Genomic DNA, 19,362 nt, shown 5'->3' with positions numbered 1-19,362 from the left:
GTTCAGTATCATCGCTCAAACTAGTATAATTTAACACCTTTCATTAGAATGACTTTAGTTTATGCCTAAGAAACAAAAAGTAAATCTATGGCTTGTACTCAACTTGCATATAAATAAAATTCCATTTAAAAGCCTGTATAATTTATAATCTTAATCCTTAAAGAAATCTTAATTCTCAAAAACATAATTCATCTATTTATATACTATTTACTTTCATCATCGACTTTGCTAATGTTACTAACAGGCAGGTTGGTTAGTAACATTAGCAAAGTCGATGATGAAAGTAAATAGTAAATTCTTCATCTTTTTTTCTAGGAATTACTGTTAAAGCTATAACTATAATTCTCTGTACAAATAATTTAACATATTTCCTTTAGACAGCTGTGCTCATAAATGGGAATTAAGCTCTTTTGGAATGCTGTTAAGGATATTTGAGTTGAAAAGAGTTTCTCTTCTGCAGTCTTTACCAATCCTTTCTGCCTCTGATTTCAAATTTCTATTTATTTTTTAGCTTTGCTTGTCAGCAGCGTAATTCTCCAATTATTTAAATTTGTGAGAGCTGCAATAAAGAGATAGGAAGTTGATCCTCCAAGGCTCTGATAATCAAAATACATTAATTTCTATGATCCTAAGCCACAACCTTGAGGAACATAGTCCTGGTTCAGTGATGACAGCATAGTTTAATTTTTTTAAAATATAGGAAGGGATGTTTTCCCATAATTCTTTATCGTTGTCTGTTTGAATTTCAGGTGCATTTTGAAAGTGGTTCTTGGTTTTGCTATGATGTGCTTTTAATGTGTTGTGCTTCAGTTCCAAACATTTCTTGATTGATTGATTGATTGACATTATTTAGTAGATTTCTGCTCCCCCACAGTTTAAAAAAAAAAACTCTTGACAGGACAAATTATGCATAATACAATCATGTAGATGCTTTTGGGATAGAAACCTTTATGATTGCCCTGATAAAAGGCCACAAGGAAAAAGGCTTGGAAGATGATTCTACTTCTCAGAAAAGCAAAAGTGGTGGTGGCTTCTCCCTCTTCTATTCCTCATTGTAGATAGGCCTCTCTATGCATGAGGGCAACAAGGAAAGGTGCAGGTAATATACTTTCATCCTCCTCCTGGAACTGAAGTAGACTTTTGCAAGATTTCATAATAGTTGAACAAGACTAGAAGCATTACTGAGTTCAATAATTCAGTGAGAGTTATTGCAGGGCAATCATATATAATATGTTGAGTTTTCATCAGTCTTTCTTGCTTTCCTTCTTCTCCATCCTGTCTTGATCTTTCCTAATACAGCTACCTCTTCCCTTTCTCCTTTTCTTCCTCTTTTGGAGAAAGGGGCATGGCTGTATGAGTGTGAAAGAGAATGATTTGTGTGTATACATGAAGGTGGGAGACCAATTTATTTTTATGGTAGGGATGCTTTATTTTAAATGTAACAACTTTTAATCAGCAGTTTATTAATTCCATTAATAATTATTTTATTTTTGTCTTGACCCTGATTTTGGGGGGGGGGGAGTGTGGCCTCTAGCAGTGTATAGATACACACTTAGGTACACATTTATTTGAAGGGGAAGGAGATCTTCAACATTTGATTTAGCTGGAATCAGCAAGCCTAGATTAGCAATGTAGGACAAGTTTGCACAAGAATTTTGTACATGTTTATATTCTTTTCAGTTTAATCATTTTTTTAAAGGATCATTTTAAAATCAGACTTTAATTCCTTTCAAGTAAATACAGTATTACAGAACACCAGAGTGAATTTCTGTTCCTCCCTGTCAGAAAAAGTGTACTGTTGGCTATCTTACTTCGATGACTTTCAGATTAGATTATTTCAATCCGCTCTATGTGAAACTGCATTTGAAAACAATTTAAAAGCTTCAGTTTGTCAGAATGTAGCTAGCAGACTACTGAGACTAGGTGTTCAAACCAAATCACACCAATTTTGGAAGAATTTCATTGGCTGTCTATTCACTTCAGGATTCAGTTCAAAGTATTGGGGCTTTCCAATAATATAGCTTAGGTTTCAGGTATCTGTTGGATCATTTGAAACCTTTATGTGGGTGCCTTCACCATTGGAAATAATACAGGAGATAATCTGAAGCTTATATCCTGTGGAGCATTTCCCAAGGGAGACTTGCTATTTTACTACAATTTCAGCATCAGGAAAAAGCCTTTTTAAAGTTTTATTAGAAAGGCCTTTTGTCGAGTATACTCGTAACAAAAATGTGTTATGAATCCCTATCAGAGATGGCATTTTCTGTGTTGGACAGTAATTCAAAACTATTCTTCCAAGGGAGATTCAACCTAGTGCCCTCCAGATGTTTTAAATATCAACTTCCATCAGATCCAGCAGGTACAATCATTGCCAAGGAATGTGAGAGTTGTAGATCAAAATGTACACTTCCAGTATTTTCTGATACATTTGATTAGATACTTCTTAAAATGAGCAATAAACCAAAGCTTAAGAATATGGTCTTAAAACTAGAAAATGCAGTTGGAATTTTTTTTCCTCCTTGGTGAATTGTTTTTTTTTTTCCTGGTACAGAAAGGATGAGCAGATTATATTGGCCTAAACTCATTTAGCTTTTGAATATAAAAAATATTGTTTCTATTTTGTTGGTATAAAGGCTGTATTTTTTCCCAATACAGGGACCTTGCTGCAAGGAATTGTCTAGTAGGTGAAAATAATGTTCTGAAAATTAGTGATTTTGGGATGTCTCGTCAAGAAGATGATGGAGTATATTCATCTTCAGGATTAAAGCAAATTCCAATCAAATGGACTGCCCCAGAGGCCTTGAACTATGGTAAGGAAATAATACTGCTATAGTTCTTTGTCCAGCATAGATTGGTTGCCTAATACAGAATGAGTAAAATACTTAAAGTGTCAGCACCTGATCATTTGAGCATTCACACAATCACAGTCAGGAGGCTGTCAGATATCACATAAAATTAAACAATGAGGTTAGTAAGGAGAGGGCTTAGAAGAATACTTTGCATGAAACTTTTTGGTTAAAATAGGAGCATTAACATGACATGCATTAACCCACTCAGGATCTGGAAAATGCTTCCATTGAATCAAATACTGTAAAGATTTGCAAAAAAAATGAGAGTCCAGAATGTCTTTAACTTCAAAATGTTGATGGCCATCGATCATGATGGGTGGAGGGGTTGCTGCAGGCTGATTCCACTTAGAACGTTCCGGTGCAGGTTTAAGCAAGCTGCAATGAAAAACAGGGTGAAGCCATTTGAGGGTGGGGGGTAATTGAGATTGAACAGTTACAAGATTAATAATTTTTGTGATGGGGAAATATCCAGCAAACTTAGGGGCAAGCTTCTTTGAGGGTTGTTGTGAGCGTAAAAATTTGGTGGAGGGATAAACAAGATTGCCAACTTTAAATTTCCATTCTGGGCGTCTGTGCCAGTGAGCAAATTTTTTCTGAGTTTCATGGGTGTGATCTAATGCCTGGCGGATGACCGGCCAATTAGTGGCAATCTGGGCAGCCTAGTGAGCTACTGAGGAGGCAGGCAAGGATTGCAATTGAAGTCCAGGTATTGGAACGAAGTCCTGGCCATAAAACAATATGAAAAGGGGAAAAGCCAGTGCTTTGGTGAACTGCATTATTATAAGCAACCTCAGCGAAAGGGAGGAGGTCCACCCAATCATCCTGTTGAAAGCTAATGTAGCAGCGTAAGAACTGCTCTAAAGTAGACTGAGCCCATTCAGTCGCTCCGTCCATCTGCGGATGGCTCGAGCTGAGGGATTGCTGGACGCCAATTAATTTCAAAAATGCCCGCCAAAATTTGGAAGTAAATTGGATGCCTCTATCTGAAATTACACACTTGGGACACCCATGGATTTTATAGATATGAGTGAGAAATAGTTTGGCTAATTGTTGAGCAGTTGGGATTTTAGTGCAAGGTATAAAATGAGCTTGCTTGGAAAACAAATCGATTACAGTCCAAATAACAGTCTTGTTTTTACTCTCAGGTAAATCTACAATAAAATCCATGGCAATTTCTTTCCATGGAGCCTTGGGGGAGGCTACAGATTGTAAAAGTCCTTGCGGTTCCCCCCCTTCCTCTTCGCCTGGGCACAAACATGGCATGAGGTGACGTAGGACTGTACATTAGCACGAAGGGAGGGCCACCAAAATTGGTGCCTCACCAAGTGAAGAGTTTTTGTAAAGGCAAAATGCCCTGCAGATTTGATATTGTGGGAGCGATGTAAAATTGTCTGGCGAAGAGATTCAGGCACGTAGATTTTGCCATTACTATACCAGGCATTGTCAACTTCAGTTAATTGGGCTTTGTTACATTGTAGCCAGGGATCGTTAGGGAGCACCTGAAGCAGTTCCTCTTTTAGGTCAGCCTGCACTTTCACTTTCCTGGCTACTGCTTGTTTGCGCTTTACGCAAGCCATTCCAAGCTGCTTCTGAGAGAAAACTGTGTTTACAATTTGAGCTTGGGCAGTGTGATATTGCGGGAGGCGAGAAAGTGCATCAGCAAAAAAATTCCTCTTGCCAGGAAGGAAATTCAGGGTAAAGTTAAAGCAGCTAAAAAATTGAGCCCAATGAATTTGTTTGCCATTCAATTTCCTGGGGGTTTGTAAAGCTTGGAGGTTTTTGTGATCAATCCAAACCTCAAAGGGATAATGAGCCCCCTCTAGCAAATGCCTCCAATGTATGAGAGCAGTTTTTACAGCAAAAGCCTATTTTTCCCAAATGGGCCAGTTGTGCTCAGAGTCTGAAAATTTGCGTGAGAGGTATGCGCAGGGGCAGGGAAAACCGGTTTCATCTTTTTGAACCAAAACTGTCCCGATAGCTGAGTCAGAAGCATCTGCCTGCACAATAATGGGGCGAGTTGGGTCTGGGTGAGCTAGAATGGGTTCTCTAGTAAAAAGAAGCTTTAAACGGTCAAAAGCAGTTTGACAATCAGAAGTCCAGGCAAGTCTAGCCCCTAGGGAGGTAACTTTCTGGGTTTCCCCCCTCCCTCTAGTTTTCAACAAGTCAGTTAGGGGCAAAGCAATCTGAGCAAATTGGGGGATAAAATTTCTATAGAAATTCACGAAGCCTAGGAAACTTTGAAGTTGCCTCCTGGTGCAAGGGGGTTCCCACCCCATGATGTCTTGTACTTTGGCAGGATCCATTTTGATGCCCTTGGAAGAAATACGATAGCCCAAATAGTCCAGCTGGGACTTGTGGAACTCTCATTTAGAGAGCTTGGCATACAGCTTAGCATCTCTCAGTATTCGCAAGAACTTTTTTGACAAGCTGAACGTGGTCTTTGAAGTTGTCAGAATAGATTAAAATGTCATCCAAGTAAACTAGGACCCCTTTGTACGAATGTTCATGGAGGACCTCATTGATATGTTGCATAAATACTCCAGGGGCCCCCGCCAACCCTAATGGGAGGACTTTGTATTGATAGGGACCTAGAGGGCAGTTAAATGCTGTTTTCCATTCATCCCCCTCCCAAATTTGAATTCTAAAGTAGGCGTCTCTGAGGTCAAGTTTGGTGAATACTTTTCCTTTCAATAGGTGTGATAGCATGTCTTTCATTAAGGGGAGAGGGTATTGATTGTTTATTGAGATGGCATTTATTCCACAGTAATCCGTGCAGAGTCTCAGAGCCATCCTTTTTTGCCCGGAAGAGTACTGGGGCTGCCAAAGGTGAATTGGCAGGCTCAATGAACCCTCTCTCTAAGTTTTTGTCAGTGAATTCTCTGAGAACTTGTTTCTCAGTTTCTGTCATAGCATACATTTTTGGCTTGGGAAGTTTAGTCTTTGGGTCAATTTCAGTGGCACAGTCAGTTTTCCTGTGAGGAGGCAATTGGTCACACTCTTTTTCATCGAACACATCCAGAAAGTCAGTATACTCGGGTGGAATGCCGGGCTGTGCCACAGGTTCTGCCGGAGGGGTGTGGTTGAGGAGAATGCCAGCTACATTCTGCCGTGTTTGTGGTACAGTAAAGAGGTTGCCAGCCCCATTGTTAGACAATAAAGCACCTGAGTCCCAGTCGATTTGTGGTTTTGTACTCTTTAGCCACAGGAGTCCCAGGATGACAGAATAGTTGGTGATAGGGGCTACAATAATTTGCAAGGTTTCTTTATGCCCCCCCAACCTCATGGCCAAAGTCTCAGTTCGGAATTCAACGAGACCCCCGTGGGCAATAGAACCATCCATCTGGGTGAAAATAATTGGATTGTTAAGTCTTTTGGTTTTAAGGTTCAGCGTGTCAATTAGGGTGGGGTGTATTAAGCATTTTGTACACCCCGAGTCTAATATAGCTGTCAGATTGGCTTTGTGCTGGGTTCTTAAGTTTTTTAATTCTACTTTCACCAGCAAGGTGGAGCAATCATCATTCACCAAAGGGTCGTCTTTGTCGTCTATCTTCGAAGTAGGCATGTTTCCACCTGCTCACGGGCATGATTTAGAACAGTTGAAATTCATTTCCCACTGGCTCCAGTTCCTCCTGTTTGGAGTCTTCGCCAGAGTCCATCAGGGACTTCACCTCTGGAACCTTTTGGGCTAGCACTGTTGCAGCAGCTGCCTTGTGTCTGGTTGGCGGGGTCTTAGCCGGCTTGGTTCCTCCTTTCGGTGCGTCGGACTCCCCGCGTGGGCATTCTCCTGCTCTGTGGGTGTCCTTCCCGCATTTGAAACAGCTGCCTCTTTTCCCTAGGCGGTCTTTCAGGTCCTCCTTGTCATGGAACGGTTTTCGCTGAGTGAAGGGAAATTGACCTGGGGCTGCAGTATTCTTTCCCATCATTTGCGCTCGGAGTTGCCGACGGAATTGGTATTGGATATTCTCCACCTTCCCTGCTAGGCAGATCCATTCTCTCAAAGTGGGGGGGGGGGTCCTCCGCAGCAGAGTGCCCATCTCAGGATTTCTGGCTGCAAGCCCCCTTTGAAGTAATCAATCTTAGTGGTTTCCAACCAGTCCATAACTTTTCCGGCAAGAGCTTTGAACTCCATGGCATACTCTGCCACGGTTCTTCCCCCTTGCCTAAGTTGCTGGATACCCGTCTTCACCCTCATCTTGTCGAGTGGGTCCTCGAACCGGTCTCTCAATGCCCTCATGAAGTCTCGCAGGCTGTTCAGCTCCAGGGCCATGGCATTGTGCAGTTGCATAAACCATTCTTAGGTCCCCGAAGCCTAGCGCCTACCTGGCTCACTTTCTTGTACTTGGTGGGAAAGCAAGTCCCATATTCCTTCATGTATATGGACACATTGGTCAAGAAGAACACCAACTGTCGTGGATCTCCATCAAACTTAACTTGCTTGTCCTTCAGGGTCGCTTGTCCTTCAGGTGTCACCTCACCGGGCAGAACTCTCCCCCAGTCGCCTTGGCTCTCTTGGTGGCCTCTACTCCACCAGCGCCTCACTGGGGATTCGAAATCCCAGGTTGGGGTTAGGGTACAGCGTCTTCCTCGTGAGTCCGGCAACGCCACTCTGGATCGCTGAGTTTAGATCTCTGCCAAGGGGTACGCCATGGTCTCCAGTTTTCTCGATACCTGCTGCAACACCACTTCCACAGCAGACATCCTCGCCTCCAGGCTCCACATTTCTTGCAGAGTTCAATTGTGGTCTGGTATAGTCCCATGCGACCCCGGACTCTGCACCCTTACTTGTGCCTGCACAGGTGGAGGAGCTCTTCTCTCTTCCTCTCTGGCACCGGGCTGGGAAGGACCCATCTGTGGTTCTTCTATGATAACGCTTGGCGTCTGAGGCTCTCTCACAAAATTGAGGGAGCGGAGCGCACTTTCCAACTCTGTAGTGTTGAGCCGGGGTTCCATCTCGCACTCGCTGTCCCTGCTCCTCCGTCTCAATTTTTTCTTCACTTTGGCATACAGCACTGTCCTCTCCAATGACAGTAAAGGCGATGGCTGCTTAGCCTGGGATTTTCCATGCTTAGGCATGGTTCGTCAACTCTCAGCTTATTTACTTGCTCAGGAAGAGTTTTTGAAAAGATTGATTCGCAGCTTAATGTCAGCACCTGATCATTCGAGCATTCACACAATCACAGTCAGGAGGCTGGGATTCCTTTAACTGTTTTAATGAAGCGTAATGAACGGTACAGAAGGCAAGCTGCAAATAAAGAGTTCCCACTCAAACCTAACTTTAAAAACTACATTCCCTTAGTCAGTCCCCTTTCCCATGAAACCATGTCACCCCCCTCCCATCCAGATGGTATTCCTGGCATATCTCAACCCCATGTCCTTGATGTCCGCCATAGCCATAATAAACCACTTCACACTCCAACTTCACACCCTCTCCCATCTGGCGACACGGAGTCCATTCCTTGGAGAAGGAAATTATGATAGATGCTCTGATAAGGGGTTTTGTAAAACCTTTGATTGGGGGGATCTGACATAAAGATACTTAAATGCCCTTGGAGTCAAAACCTTTAAATTTTTAAAAAATTGGAGCCTATTGAAAGACCAGGCTTCAAGCTCCCCCTCCCTTTTACACCAGTTGAAACTGATGATGAATTCCTGCAAAATGAGATTTAAAACTAGGTATTCAAACTGGAAGACTCATAGAGCCTGAACTAAAAATTAAAGGTGTATCTAGGAACTATGTACTGGATGCAAAATACTTCCCTTTCTTATTTTTATAAAAATCACATTCTTCTTTAGAGAAAAAACACATTTCCCTTGGTAGACAGGAAGTTGTTTTTATTTTTGAAATGCTGCTTTCCTTGCTTTTTGTCCTCTATGCTTCTACCAAACTGCTATAACAATTACATTCATTTCAGCTACACAGAACATAACAAATAAACCAAAAAATCCATTATCTCCTAGTTCTAGAAGTAATACTGTAGGGTCTATTTTTATTTAGCCACTGTTTTCTCTCTTCCAAGTACTTACTTATCCCTAAGAGGTCTGTCTTCCTAAGCTGCAGCTATTAAAATTACTGAGGAGTTTTTGATGAGGTACTTTGTCAAAAGCTTTTTGAAAATCCAAATACAGTGTCAACTGGATCACCTCTGACAACATGCCTTCTCACACTCTCCTGTACCTACCCTCTCGAATAGCACCTACTTGTCCAGATATTCTCCTCCTGCTTCCCAGGTATGACAGGCATGAAATGAGATGGAAGGACAAGAATGTGTGATCTGCTGCTGCTGCTGGGTTCTCTGATAGTTGGGCCTGCCACCAAGTAATGGAAGGGAGCCACTGGCAACATGCACTTCTTGAGGGAGGGGAGGGGGGACAGGGGAAGCCAGCTTGGGCAATGGAGTAGTGGCATATCTGGGTGGTAGTCATCGGGCCCTGGGCTGGCAGGCAGGCAGAATGTCTCCTCCTTGTCCCTTGGCCACAATTGGCAGAACAGTGCTTTTGTCCCACTGTCCTCAGTCTCTGCAGCCCCACCACCATCTTGCCCATTTTTCATTGCTTTCCTGTCCTCATGGATTCAGACTGCAAGAGAAGGAGGCTGGAATATGCACAGTTGGTGACTCAACCAAGAGCAGAAAAAGAGCGGGCATAAGAGATTGGAAATGGCAGCAGGCAGTGGACTGTTGTGAGAGGGAGGCCCCCTCCTTTGGGGGCCCCCACTCACTGACCCCTTAATCCAGCCCTGCCCAAGGGATTGAGAGTTTAGGGATTGAGCCCCCCACCCTGTGGCAGGCAAGAGATAGTATCCCATAGACCTATTTTTCCCCACCACTCTCACAATAAGAAACCTGAGCCACATGAGGGGAGGAGAGTTGCCAATGGCAAACGAGGAAGAGCTCTCCTCAGCCACTTTCAGGGGATCTATATTAGCAATGGTGGTAGCAATGACAGCTCCTGTCACTTACCAGTAGTCTGTTCGGATGCCTGCGTTTGACCCAGAAGCCACACGTCCGCTGGTTAGGAGCGATAGAAGTGGCAGTTTACAATAAACGTGAGTCACCCTCTTCAGTAGTGGAACAATAAACAGCTGTCAGAAAAGTTTCTGCCTGCTACTCTGCTACCCTTACCCATTGTTCAGCCCCTGCCAGTTAGGACCCTGCCTAAGGATACATGCATAAATACCTTTTTTTTAAAAAAAAGATTGAAGGTCCAGAGGGGCCCCAAGGCAGGCACCTTTATTGTTTTTCCTATATTCACACAACTGGCCTGGGAGTAGGGCAGACACGCACTCCCACCTATGTCACACTAATTCAAGCAGTGTTGAGGCATGAAAGTAGTAGTTTTAACCTACAACTATATTGGGGTGATTATTAGTCAATATCCCCCCTTAATCAGCTTTGTATCTTGTGACTTAGAACCCCAGGCAATCTTGCTAGATGAAGGTGTAGACTTACTGAAAACTTAAAAGCACTATCAAAATGGTATACAGTCCACCTTTCCTTAAGTTTTCAGAGGAGAAGGATACAGGGGTTACTTTATGTCATGCCCTCATATACGGGGTTTTATATGATTACCACACAGCCCTCTTCCTGGGGAGGGCGGAATAGTTATCTTTTTTTATGTAGTGTATATCATCAACAAAACCAGTCATACAGTACCTTCTGGTGGTCAATGTAACTGAAAACTCTTTTCCAAAACTCATTGCCATTGGTTGACAGTCATAGAATACACCTCCACAGCACTGATTGGTGTATCTCCCAAAATAGCCATTAGTGTGATGGTGTCCAGCCTGTGACTGGGTTAATGACTGTCTCAGTTAAATGAGTTTTGAGAATGCAATGGAGACACTGAGTCATTTACCCACTTGGAATGCTAAAACTTTTAATCCCACTCCCAAGAGAAAGGGGAGAGAAAGTGAACAGTGATTAGGATGTGCAAATCCAAGAAACAGCCCTAATTTCTAGTTGGGAGTTTGAGGAACAGGCATCTGCTTTGGGCCTATTTCCCTACATTACTGTGGGGGGGTTAGTGTTTTTATAAAGAAAGAAGCATGCACTTCTGATCAATCCCTTCATAAAATCCAACACAGGAATTATTTAAATATACATATTTTTGCAAGTCAGAACTGTCTGTCACACCTTTCTGGTTTTATATCTTTAGGAAGCAGTACCCTGGGTAAGTACTGTAAGAGGCATTTCAAAACATTATATACAGGAATTGGCATTTACTGTAAATGCATATTTTATTTGATATCTGCATGACTGAAACCTTACGCACAACACTAGGCTAGTTATTTTTATGACATTTGGAATAAAACACTGTCTCCAGTCCAAACACCAATGTTTTGTAGTTGCATAAAAGCTCTTGGCACACCTTTGTTAATGGTCTCATTTTTTTCAGCATACCTTTCTCAATTTTCTGTATCCTTAATACATGCCATAAAAGTTTTAGTACCAGCATCCTTTGAAGGTGCCTATATAGCAGCCTTCCCCTGGGTGCTCCTCAAGGTTGCTGTGTTTGAGATTTCTGGGAATTGAAGTCCAGCTTGGGAAGGTTGTCATATATTATAATGAGAAAGGTAATTAACTCCATATAACTTACTCTTTCTTAACAAAACAATTGTTTCTAATTGACCTTCCTGCATATTTTAAATAAAAGATGCTATACTATTAGATGTTAAGTCCAGAAGGAGATGTAGACTTAATTATTTATTATTATTTATTATTAAATTTATACACTGCCCATCTCGCTATAAAAGTGAGTACTTACAAAAGTAACTGTATTTCTAGCAGCACAGTGAATGCTCATAATTTCTCTCTACTTACCAGGTAGCCTAATTTAAAGCAGCATGGGTTGTTTAAATGCAAACAGAACTTTAAGAGGTTGGGACAATTAATATAACTCTGGCCATCAGTATCATTTATGTATATTTCATTTAGACCTGTATATCACAGGTTTAAATTGTAAGTTAAATATTTAGCAATGGGAAATTGGAACTGACCCCCACACCTTCCCAAAATAACCCAGAAGTGATTTTCAAAAACTGGTATGAATTATTGGACCTCTTTCATATTAATTGTATCCATCCATTTAGGCTTTGTTATTTCTGAAAACTGTTTAAATCTCCATACGTAAAAATTGATAATCCTGATTACTGTTCCAGCGGGCGATCTATCCTAATCAACTTGTGAATATTTTCAGCTTGCAAAAGAGCACATGGGGCACAACAAGATTCCAAAGTCTCAGAACCTGTAGGGTTCCATTTTCAAAATAATTCATGGAAATAATGTGATTCTAGGCTGTTCCTGCAGTGCTGCTCTTCTTTGCTCTGGAGACTCAAAGTATCTCTTCTATGAAAGAAGGGGACAATCATTGCTTCTTGTCTTGGAGAGTAAATTCCTTCATGGAGAGTACTGTAAAAAAATCAAAGTTGATACAAAGAAATGTTTGACATATTTTGCTGTTGATATCTAATAATGTTTTACCAGGAAATGCTTGGCCTCTAGTCTGAGTATGCAAGAGGACCATCTTCAGTACAACACAGTCATAGAGTAACAGAGTCAGAAGGGACCACAAAGGTCATCTAGTGCCAGCCTGTACAACATGTAAAGGGCCACATTGATAAATTCAAAATAATAATGGGATGATGATGATGATGATGATTAGCCAAAAGACCTGAGCCCCTAGTTAAAACCTCCACAGATGGAGAACCCACATCTTCCTGCAGAATTCTGAAGGTCCACAGTCCCAGCCTGGTGAGCCTTTTGTTTTTTGCTTACTTTTCTACGTGGATTTTTGTTGTCCATCCTCTTGCTACCTTTTTATCAACAGGACGGTACACTTCTGAGAGTGATATATGGAGTTATGGGATTTTCCTTTGGGAGACCTTCAGCTTAGGTGTATGCCCTTATCCAGGCATGACTAATCAGCAAGCACGCGAACAAGTGGAGAAAGGTAATTGCATGTGTGTGTTTGCAATGAATACGTGTGAAGTAATTCCACCTGATTATTTCTATGGCTTTTATAAATTGGGGTGAAGTTCTAACATCAAATAGGAGATAATTCAGCATAGCTGAAATGATATAGCAGGTATTCATGCTAGATGATACATTTTGCTATTTGATTATGTCAGATAATCAGCATCCAATAACAAAGTCATCATTCAGGGTTAATGTCTTGAGCTATCTGCAAGCCTTTTAGCAGAACTACATGGAGATTATTTGATGAAGTGGACTCTGGCTCTTAAAATGACCTGCAGATTAGAAAACAGTTATGCAGGCCAAAAGATGCTTCAGATGTGCATACATAGCACTTGTTTTCTACTCCTAGAAACCACTGCATTTTTCCCCCTCAGGATTGTGCAGTTGACTTCTGCAGCTATAGCATGGGCCCAGGAAAAAAATGGATTTGGTTTAAGGAGTTGCATACAACTGTGATGTGCACATCTATGTGTGCTCCAAATCACTATTTTGCCTTCAGATCTGAAACACTGCACCTGATCCACATTTCTTCCATCTCCCCATTTCTTACACACATGTGCGCAAACACACAAGTTCATATTCCTAAATATTGTTAAATAAGAGCAATGGAAGGAACCACCTTAGGTGCAAAGTAAAAAAACTGAAGCCCCACAAAATCAGATGCTGAGGAGCCAGTCAGAATTGTGGATTTCCCCTCTTAGGTGGAAGAGAGAGGAGGGCAGTTTCCATTTTGTCTTGTCTCACTGGTTTTCCCCTGGAGCTGGCTGCAAGCCAAATAAAAGCAAAGCCCCATCCAACAGCCACTAGGCTGGAATCTACTGAATCTGGGCCCATACAGAGTTAGTGAGGCCAGTTGCTTCATAAGCTCTGTTTTATGTTATGGACTGAGATCTGGGCTGTGTAAATGTCTTCTGGCCTAAGTGCTTGCAGGAGATCTTGATCTGGAGGGAGCCATTGACTGAGATCAACTGCTTTAGAAAAGTGTTTTTCATTCCATCTCCCTTTTCTTTGCCTTTTCAATTTTCTTCTAGGTTGCTGACTATATGTAATTATGATTTAAAATCCTTAGTGAACCAGGTGAGGGTGGTGCTCATCCTGGGAAAGGGATCTAGGTTATAGCATATGCCTCCCTGCTAGGTCAAGTTACTCTTTACAGTGTAACATTCTCTGCTGACTAATGATTTATCCTATTTATTTGTTATATAAAAATGTATATGACTGCCCAACCTGCACTTGGGAGTCCAAGCAGTTAACATAGGAACAACCATAAGAAACTACAATAAACACCAAATGAACAGCAGAAAATTGTATAAATATAAATCATGCTTGGGCCCCATAACCCAGCTCCAGCAACCCCCAAACACATAAAACAGGCTCATCTGGCCTCATGCCCAGGGGAACATCCAGGTATTTAACACTTTGCAGAAAGCAAGCTGATTGGGACCATACAAATCTTAGGTGGGGAGGCTGTTCCAGGGGGCAGGTGCTACAACAGAGAAGATCCCGTTCAATTTTTTTTTTTTTTTAAATAAGTTGGGCAGTCATATACATTTTTATTTTTAAATCATGTTGTATAGGAGTCAGTTCTAAGTAGGTTTGGTCATCTAATTTTTAATTGTACTTTCATTTCTCAACACTCAAATTACATTTCCAATAATCTTTTTTTTTTTAATACATGCTAGGCTATCGAATGTCAGCACCTCAGAAGTGTCCAGAGGACATCTATAAAATAATGCAGAGGTGTTGGGATTATAATCCTGAAATGAGACCAAAATTCAGCGAGATTCACAAAGAGCTGTCTGCACTGAAAAAGAAAGTGACATCATGAGAAACTAACAGGACTCAAAGGACAGGACTCCTCTTTTTCCAGAAAAATATTATTTTTCCTGTCACAAATCCAACACATTTATACCATATTTCTTCCAATATTCTTCTAGGATTCCTTTTTTAAATCAAAAAACTGTTTTATTCAAGTGTGCCCAGGCTGGAGAATGCCAAGATGTCTATGTTAAAGACAGAGTGTTCTGCCACATGCTTTATAGTCACAATGATGCTGTCATATAGGTTTTGTGTAAATAGATAAACACATAATATATGTGTAGAGTTAGGGAATTCTGGCTCATTTAGATATTTCTATGATAAACCCCAAACAGGGTTTTGGGGGCTTTGTTTCTCCTTTTCAATCCATGCACTTGCAACAGTCTTTGTGTAAGCCCAGTGGTTCATGAACCATTCCCACACATCTTAAAGCTAAAGGCACAGTTTTCAGTGTATCTTTTAAGGATAATATAATCTAGTGCTCTGAAAAAGAACACACACACGCAAAATCACCAGCTGATGCAGTTTTGAATATGTGTTTATTCAAGAACATGATGTAAGGATTTGATTACAGAATGAGGAATTTGTGCACAAGCTTTTTGAAGACATTTCAATACAGTAAATGTTTCTAATATTGGATATTATTTATTTTCATCTTTGAACAAGGAGAAAGGCACAATTTGCCAGGAACTGGCAAGCACAAATCCATTAATGGTATAGCTTTTATTTGCAGGAGAAAAAATAAATCCAAAGGTGAGTGTTACACGTAATGCACCGGCTGGGAAGTACTGTCTTTCAGAAGTATGGACTATAGAAGTATACAATCATTCTGATTAATCATTAATCATTATGATTAAGGTAACCAGTAGCACTGATTTTGTAAGGGAAAAGGAAAGTGAATTACCTGATTGGAAGCTTTGTGAATTGATGTTTCCATCCTGTATGCCCCTGGAGGAAGAAAAACACACGTTCATACTGTATCTACTATCAGTTTCTCAGTTGTGTTTTTAAAAAAGGCCCTGAGAAGAAAATTGTAGTAAGGAATTACTATCTTTTGAAAAGAGTAGTTTGCCCACTAAAAACCACAAAGTTGAACAGCATATGATCCCATTTTTCCAGTTAAACTAAGTATCCCCAGGCTTTATTAAATTGATACTGGGATAATCTGAGAAGTGTCAGTCAATAATGAGCAAAAATAATGACTGGATTCTTCCTGAGGTCCCAAGGAGAATGACTCTTTTCCAGTTACTGGGTTCATCCTGATGTCCTGAATCCATAGCTGATTGGTTCTGTTGCAAGGGGTTTCAAATTATACCTCAGAGGCAGCAAAATGATGGTCATGTTGTATCAGCAATTCAGTCACTTCCAGCCCAAGGGATGAAGATGAAGCAATGTGATGTTTTGCTCCTGGAAATCACTTCCTTTTGTAGGGGAGGACCAAGATGTTGGTGAAATCTGTGATTGCAAAACATACCTGTTTTGCTCATCTCTCTGGCAAGAGCACCTTTAGCCTTTTGTGCATGTGTTTTGTGGTAGTACAGAGTGGTGATGTTGAGCAGGATGTATTCTACTTTTAGACTAGAAAAATTGATGTCATTTACATGATAACATTTATTATCAGAATAAAATAGTAAAGCATATTGGAGGAAATGTTCTTCATTTTAGATGGGCTTATTAGTAACATAATGCAAGGGACATTAGGTGACTGTTGCCTTACATGCAAAGATTGTGTTATAGTTCAGAATCCAGTAAAAAGGTAAAAGGAATGGGAAATAAATGTAATGTTGCAGTTTCTAGATATACTAATGGGCATACATGGATCATAAAAAGAATATTCAGCAAAAGTAGGAAATGATTACTGTGATCCTAAAGGGATCCAAAATAGTGTGCCTTTAATCACTGGCATTCCTTTGTTAATTAAAATGCACAAGGACTGAATCCTAACACCACAAGGGGGAAAACACCACAAATTGCCCAGTTGCACATTTTTGTCTATGCATTCACTAATGTGTAAATGTCAGGACAGAATGTAAAGAATGTATTTCCTTGTATTCATGATGTTTTAATTTTTCTTTTAAGTGTTAGTATTTTTATATAGGAGAGATTGTTCCATTCTTAAAGTCTTCTGAATGTATTCTGTCTTTCAACATGGAAAAAGACAGCACTTTGTCTTAAATTGATTAGAAGGACACCTTGTCCTGGTCTTCTTGTACAAATGTAAAGGATAACTGCTATTTATATTTCATTTATGTAAGCAGTTAAAATTTGCAATTCATATCAAACTGCTGCTCACACTGAAAAACCTTTCTGAACATGTAATACCAGAACATTGGGCATTTGTTCTGCCTGTCCTCTGTCCTAAAATCAGAGGTCAGCTAAAATCAGAAATTGGAATGTAGTCAGGGTTCATTCACAGAAAATAAGTTTAGTGAATTAATATTATATTTTTCACGCATTCTTACAAACTACTCTCTTACTTTGTAACTTAATTTGTAAAACTAGTTTTACCTACCATGTAAAACTATTATGTTGGTAAAGTCATATCCATACCAAATGCATATAGCAATTTCCTTTCTTAATGGAGTAAAGTGAAAGTTCTCTGCATAATTAGAAAATCTGTTGTTCCAGGATTGATGTGGTTCTTGTAAGAATAAAGTTAGAAGCCCTCCACCCTTACTGGTAATATGTAATATTAAATAAGCATTTCTGTTGTTTCTTAACAATAAATGTTAGCGCAATTTAAAAGTGCAAGAAACGAATACATTGTGAACAAATTAATATTTTACAACTAAAAGCCAAAACTTTTGAAGATACGCCACATAAGAAATAATTTGAAATTGATTTGCACTCTATAACTGGTTTCATTTTCAAAAATTATGTTTTTTAATAAATTATCCAAATAGGGTAAGACTCTTGCCATTTTGGGAATCAAAAGCACATTATTCTGAAGTACAAGATCTGTAAACCTTGTATATGAAAATACGAGGTAAGAAACCATTAAAGGTCTTCACTCATACAAGATTATTTAGTAACTTTCCAGTTTTGAAGTATTTTATGGACTATGGTGTATTTTCATTTATGGGTAAAGGTATTTATATTTAACAAATGCCACATTTTTTGCTTTTTTAAAAAATATTGACGCAGATACTATAGGAGGTTGGAAACAGCAATGTTATGAAGCTTGTTTGGTAGAAATATTTCAGTTGGTTTGCTAAGTTTTTGGGAGTGGTTAATCAACTGATTACATCAGTTGTTAAGCTTGGCTGCATAAAACTGGCCCTAGGTTACAGAAAGAAAGTAGTAAATAACAATTTACAGGCCTCTATCAGTACTATTTTTATATATTTTACTAGCTGGTAAAAACGATTTAGTACATTTTTTTTTCTTTAAAAGTATGAAGAGGAGCTTTAACTACACTGTTCTAACTGTCTGGAATTTGTAGACTTTAATTTAAAATAGAGCTTTTCCCCCCTATTTGCAGTGGGACTCTCTCACAACCCAGATACCTGGTTTTAGCTTTTGCAGGATGCCAGGATAGGAGGAGGAATCCATTCTGAGTTGAGACTGTGAAAGTGAGGATTCTTTCCCTTCAAAAGTCCTCTTCTACTTGCAAAACTGCTTCTTGTTCCCAGCAACTGAGCAGGGCTGCTCAGCAGGAAACTGAGTGGGAGGGGTATAATTCTTTTTCATCCTATGCCATATTCTCAGTCAAAATTGGGAGGGGTCTTAAGAAACAACTCTGAAATCCTATTTTAAACATCTATTGATATCACCTGTAATTTCATTTTTTTTAAATATAAGGAGTAGGCCTTGGTCATACGATGGCACAGTCTTGAATAACAAAAGCAGATGCCATTGCAGCAATAATCTCTCATCAGTCAAAAATATACAAAGCAGGATACTTTAGTGCTACACTGTAACTTAACGTTAAGATCCTTAACAAAAGAAATAATCCAAGAAGGCCCAAGGATTCCAGGGGGAAAACAATCATACTATTGGATTTTTCTTAAAAGTTTTTCAACTTTTAGTTTTATAAAGTAATTGTTATGAACATTGTAGGTCTTTTCGGAACTCATAAATTTTCATTGAGTTCTAACAGCTTTTGTTTCATGCACTTTAAGATGGAACTCTTACTTGTTTGTGGCTTTTTCTCCCCTCAGATGTTAAAACTTTAGCTCTTGAAACACTGAATTATGTGCAGAAACTGTGTTCTGAAAGTTGAATTCCCTCTCCCTGGTGACAGTTTTTCTTGACAACCTTTTAGTATTTGTAAGCAGAAGAGAATATATTTTTTTCTGGCAAGAGGGAAGCTATAAAAAAATTAGGATGATAGAATAAGGGTGATCTAGATCCTTTAAACAAGCTTGCTTTGTGCAGTTGAGTATGGAGCAATTGAACAGTGCAAACATGTTATTGTTCAGGCTATTGCACCACAAATTTACAATTGAGTACATCGTGCATATTACTATAGTCACGTACATATTCCAATCTTGAATGTGTACAGTTTTCTGATTTTTAGTGGTCACAGATGTGATAGATGTATTAAAAAAAATAGCTAAAGCCAGAAATAAGGCAACCTGGCACAGACTTTGAAGGAAACAGCTCCAATTAGTTCTAAATCTAACATATCATTTCATTAAAAGGTAGATAAACTGCGTAAGATAATAAGACACAGTCACAAGTCCCTCTGGAAAGCAAGGCACAGCAGCCCTGCTTTAGAA

The 19,362-nt window shown here is 39.9% G+C and overlaps 1 protein-coding gene across 2 annotated transcripts in view; it reads left to right on the top strand.

Moving 5' to 3' along the window:
• The window catches only part of FER (FER tyrosine kinase), a 180,329-nt gene extending 162,669 nt beyond the window's left edge, over window positions 1–17,660 (top strand). For both annotated transcript variants that reach the window (XM_063295348.1, XM_063295347.1), the window contains exons 18-20: window positions 2,656–2,810; window positions 12,675–12,797; window positions 14,506–17,660. In XM_063295348.1, coding sequence (XP_063151418.1) covers window positions 2,656–2,810; window positions 12,675–12,797; window positions 14,506–14,651 — 424 coding nt within the window. In that variant the 3' untranslated portion in view covers window positions 14,652–17,660. The remainder of the gene's footprint in view (window positions 1–2,655; window positions 2,811–12,674; window positions 12,798–14,505) is intronic.
• Window positions 17,661–19,362: the final 1,702 nt, after the last annotated feature.

The sequence above is a fragment of the Candoia aspera genome, chromosome 2 (genome assembly GCF_035149785.1).
Source record: "Candoia aspera isolate rCanAsp1 chromosome 2, rCanAsp1.hap2, whole genome shotgun sequence".
Classification (NCBI taxonomy): Eukaryota; Metazoa; Chordata; class Lepidosauria; order Squamata; family Boidae; genus Candoia; species Candoia aspera.
Note: the sequence above shows the minus strand (reverse complement) of the source record. Positions and strands in the feature narration are given on the sequence as shown.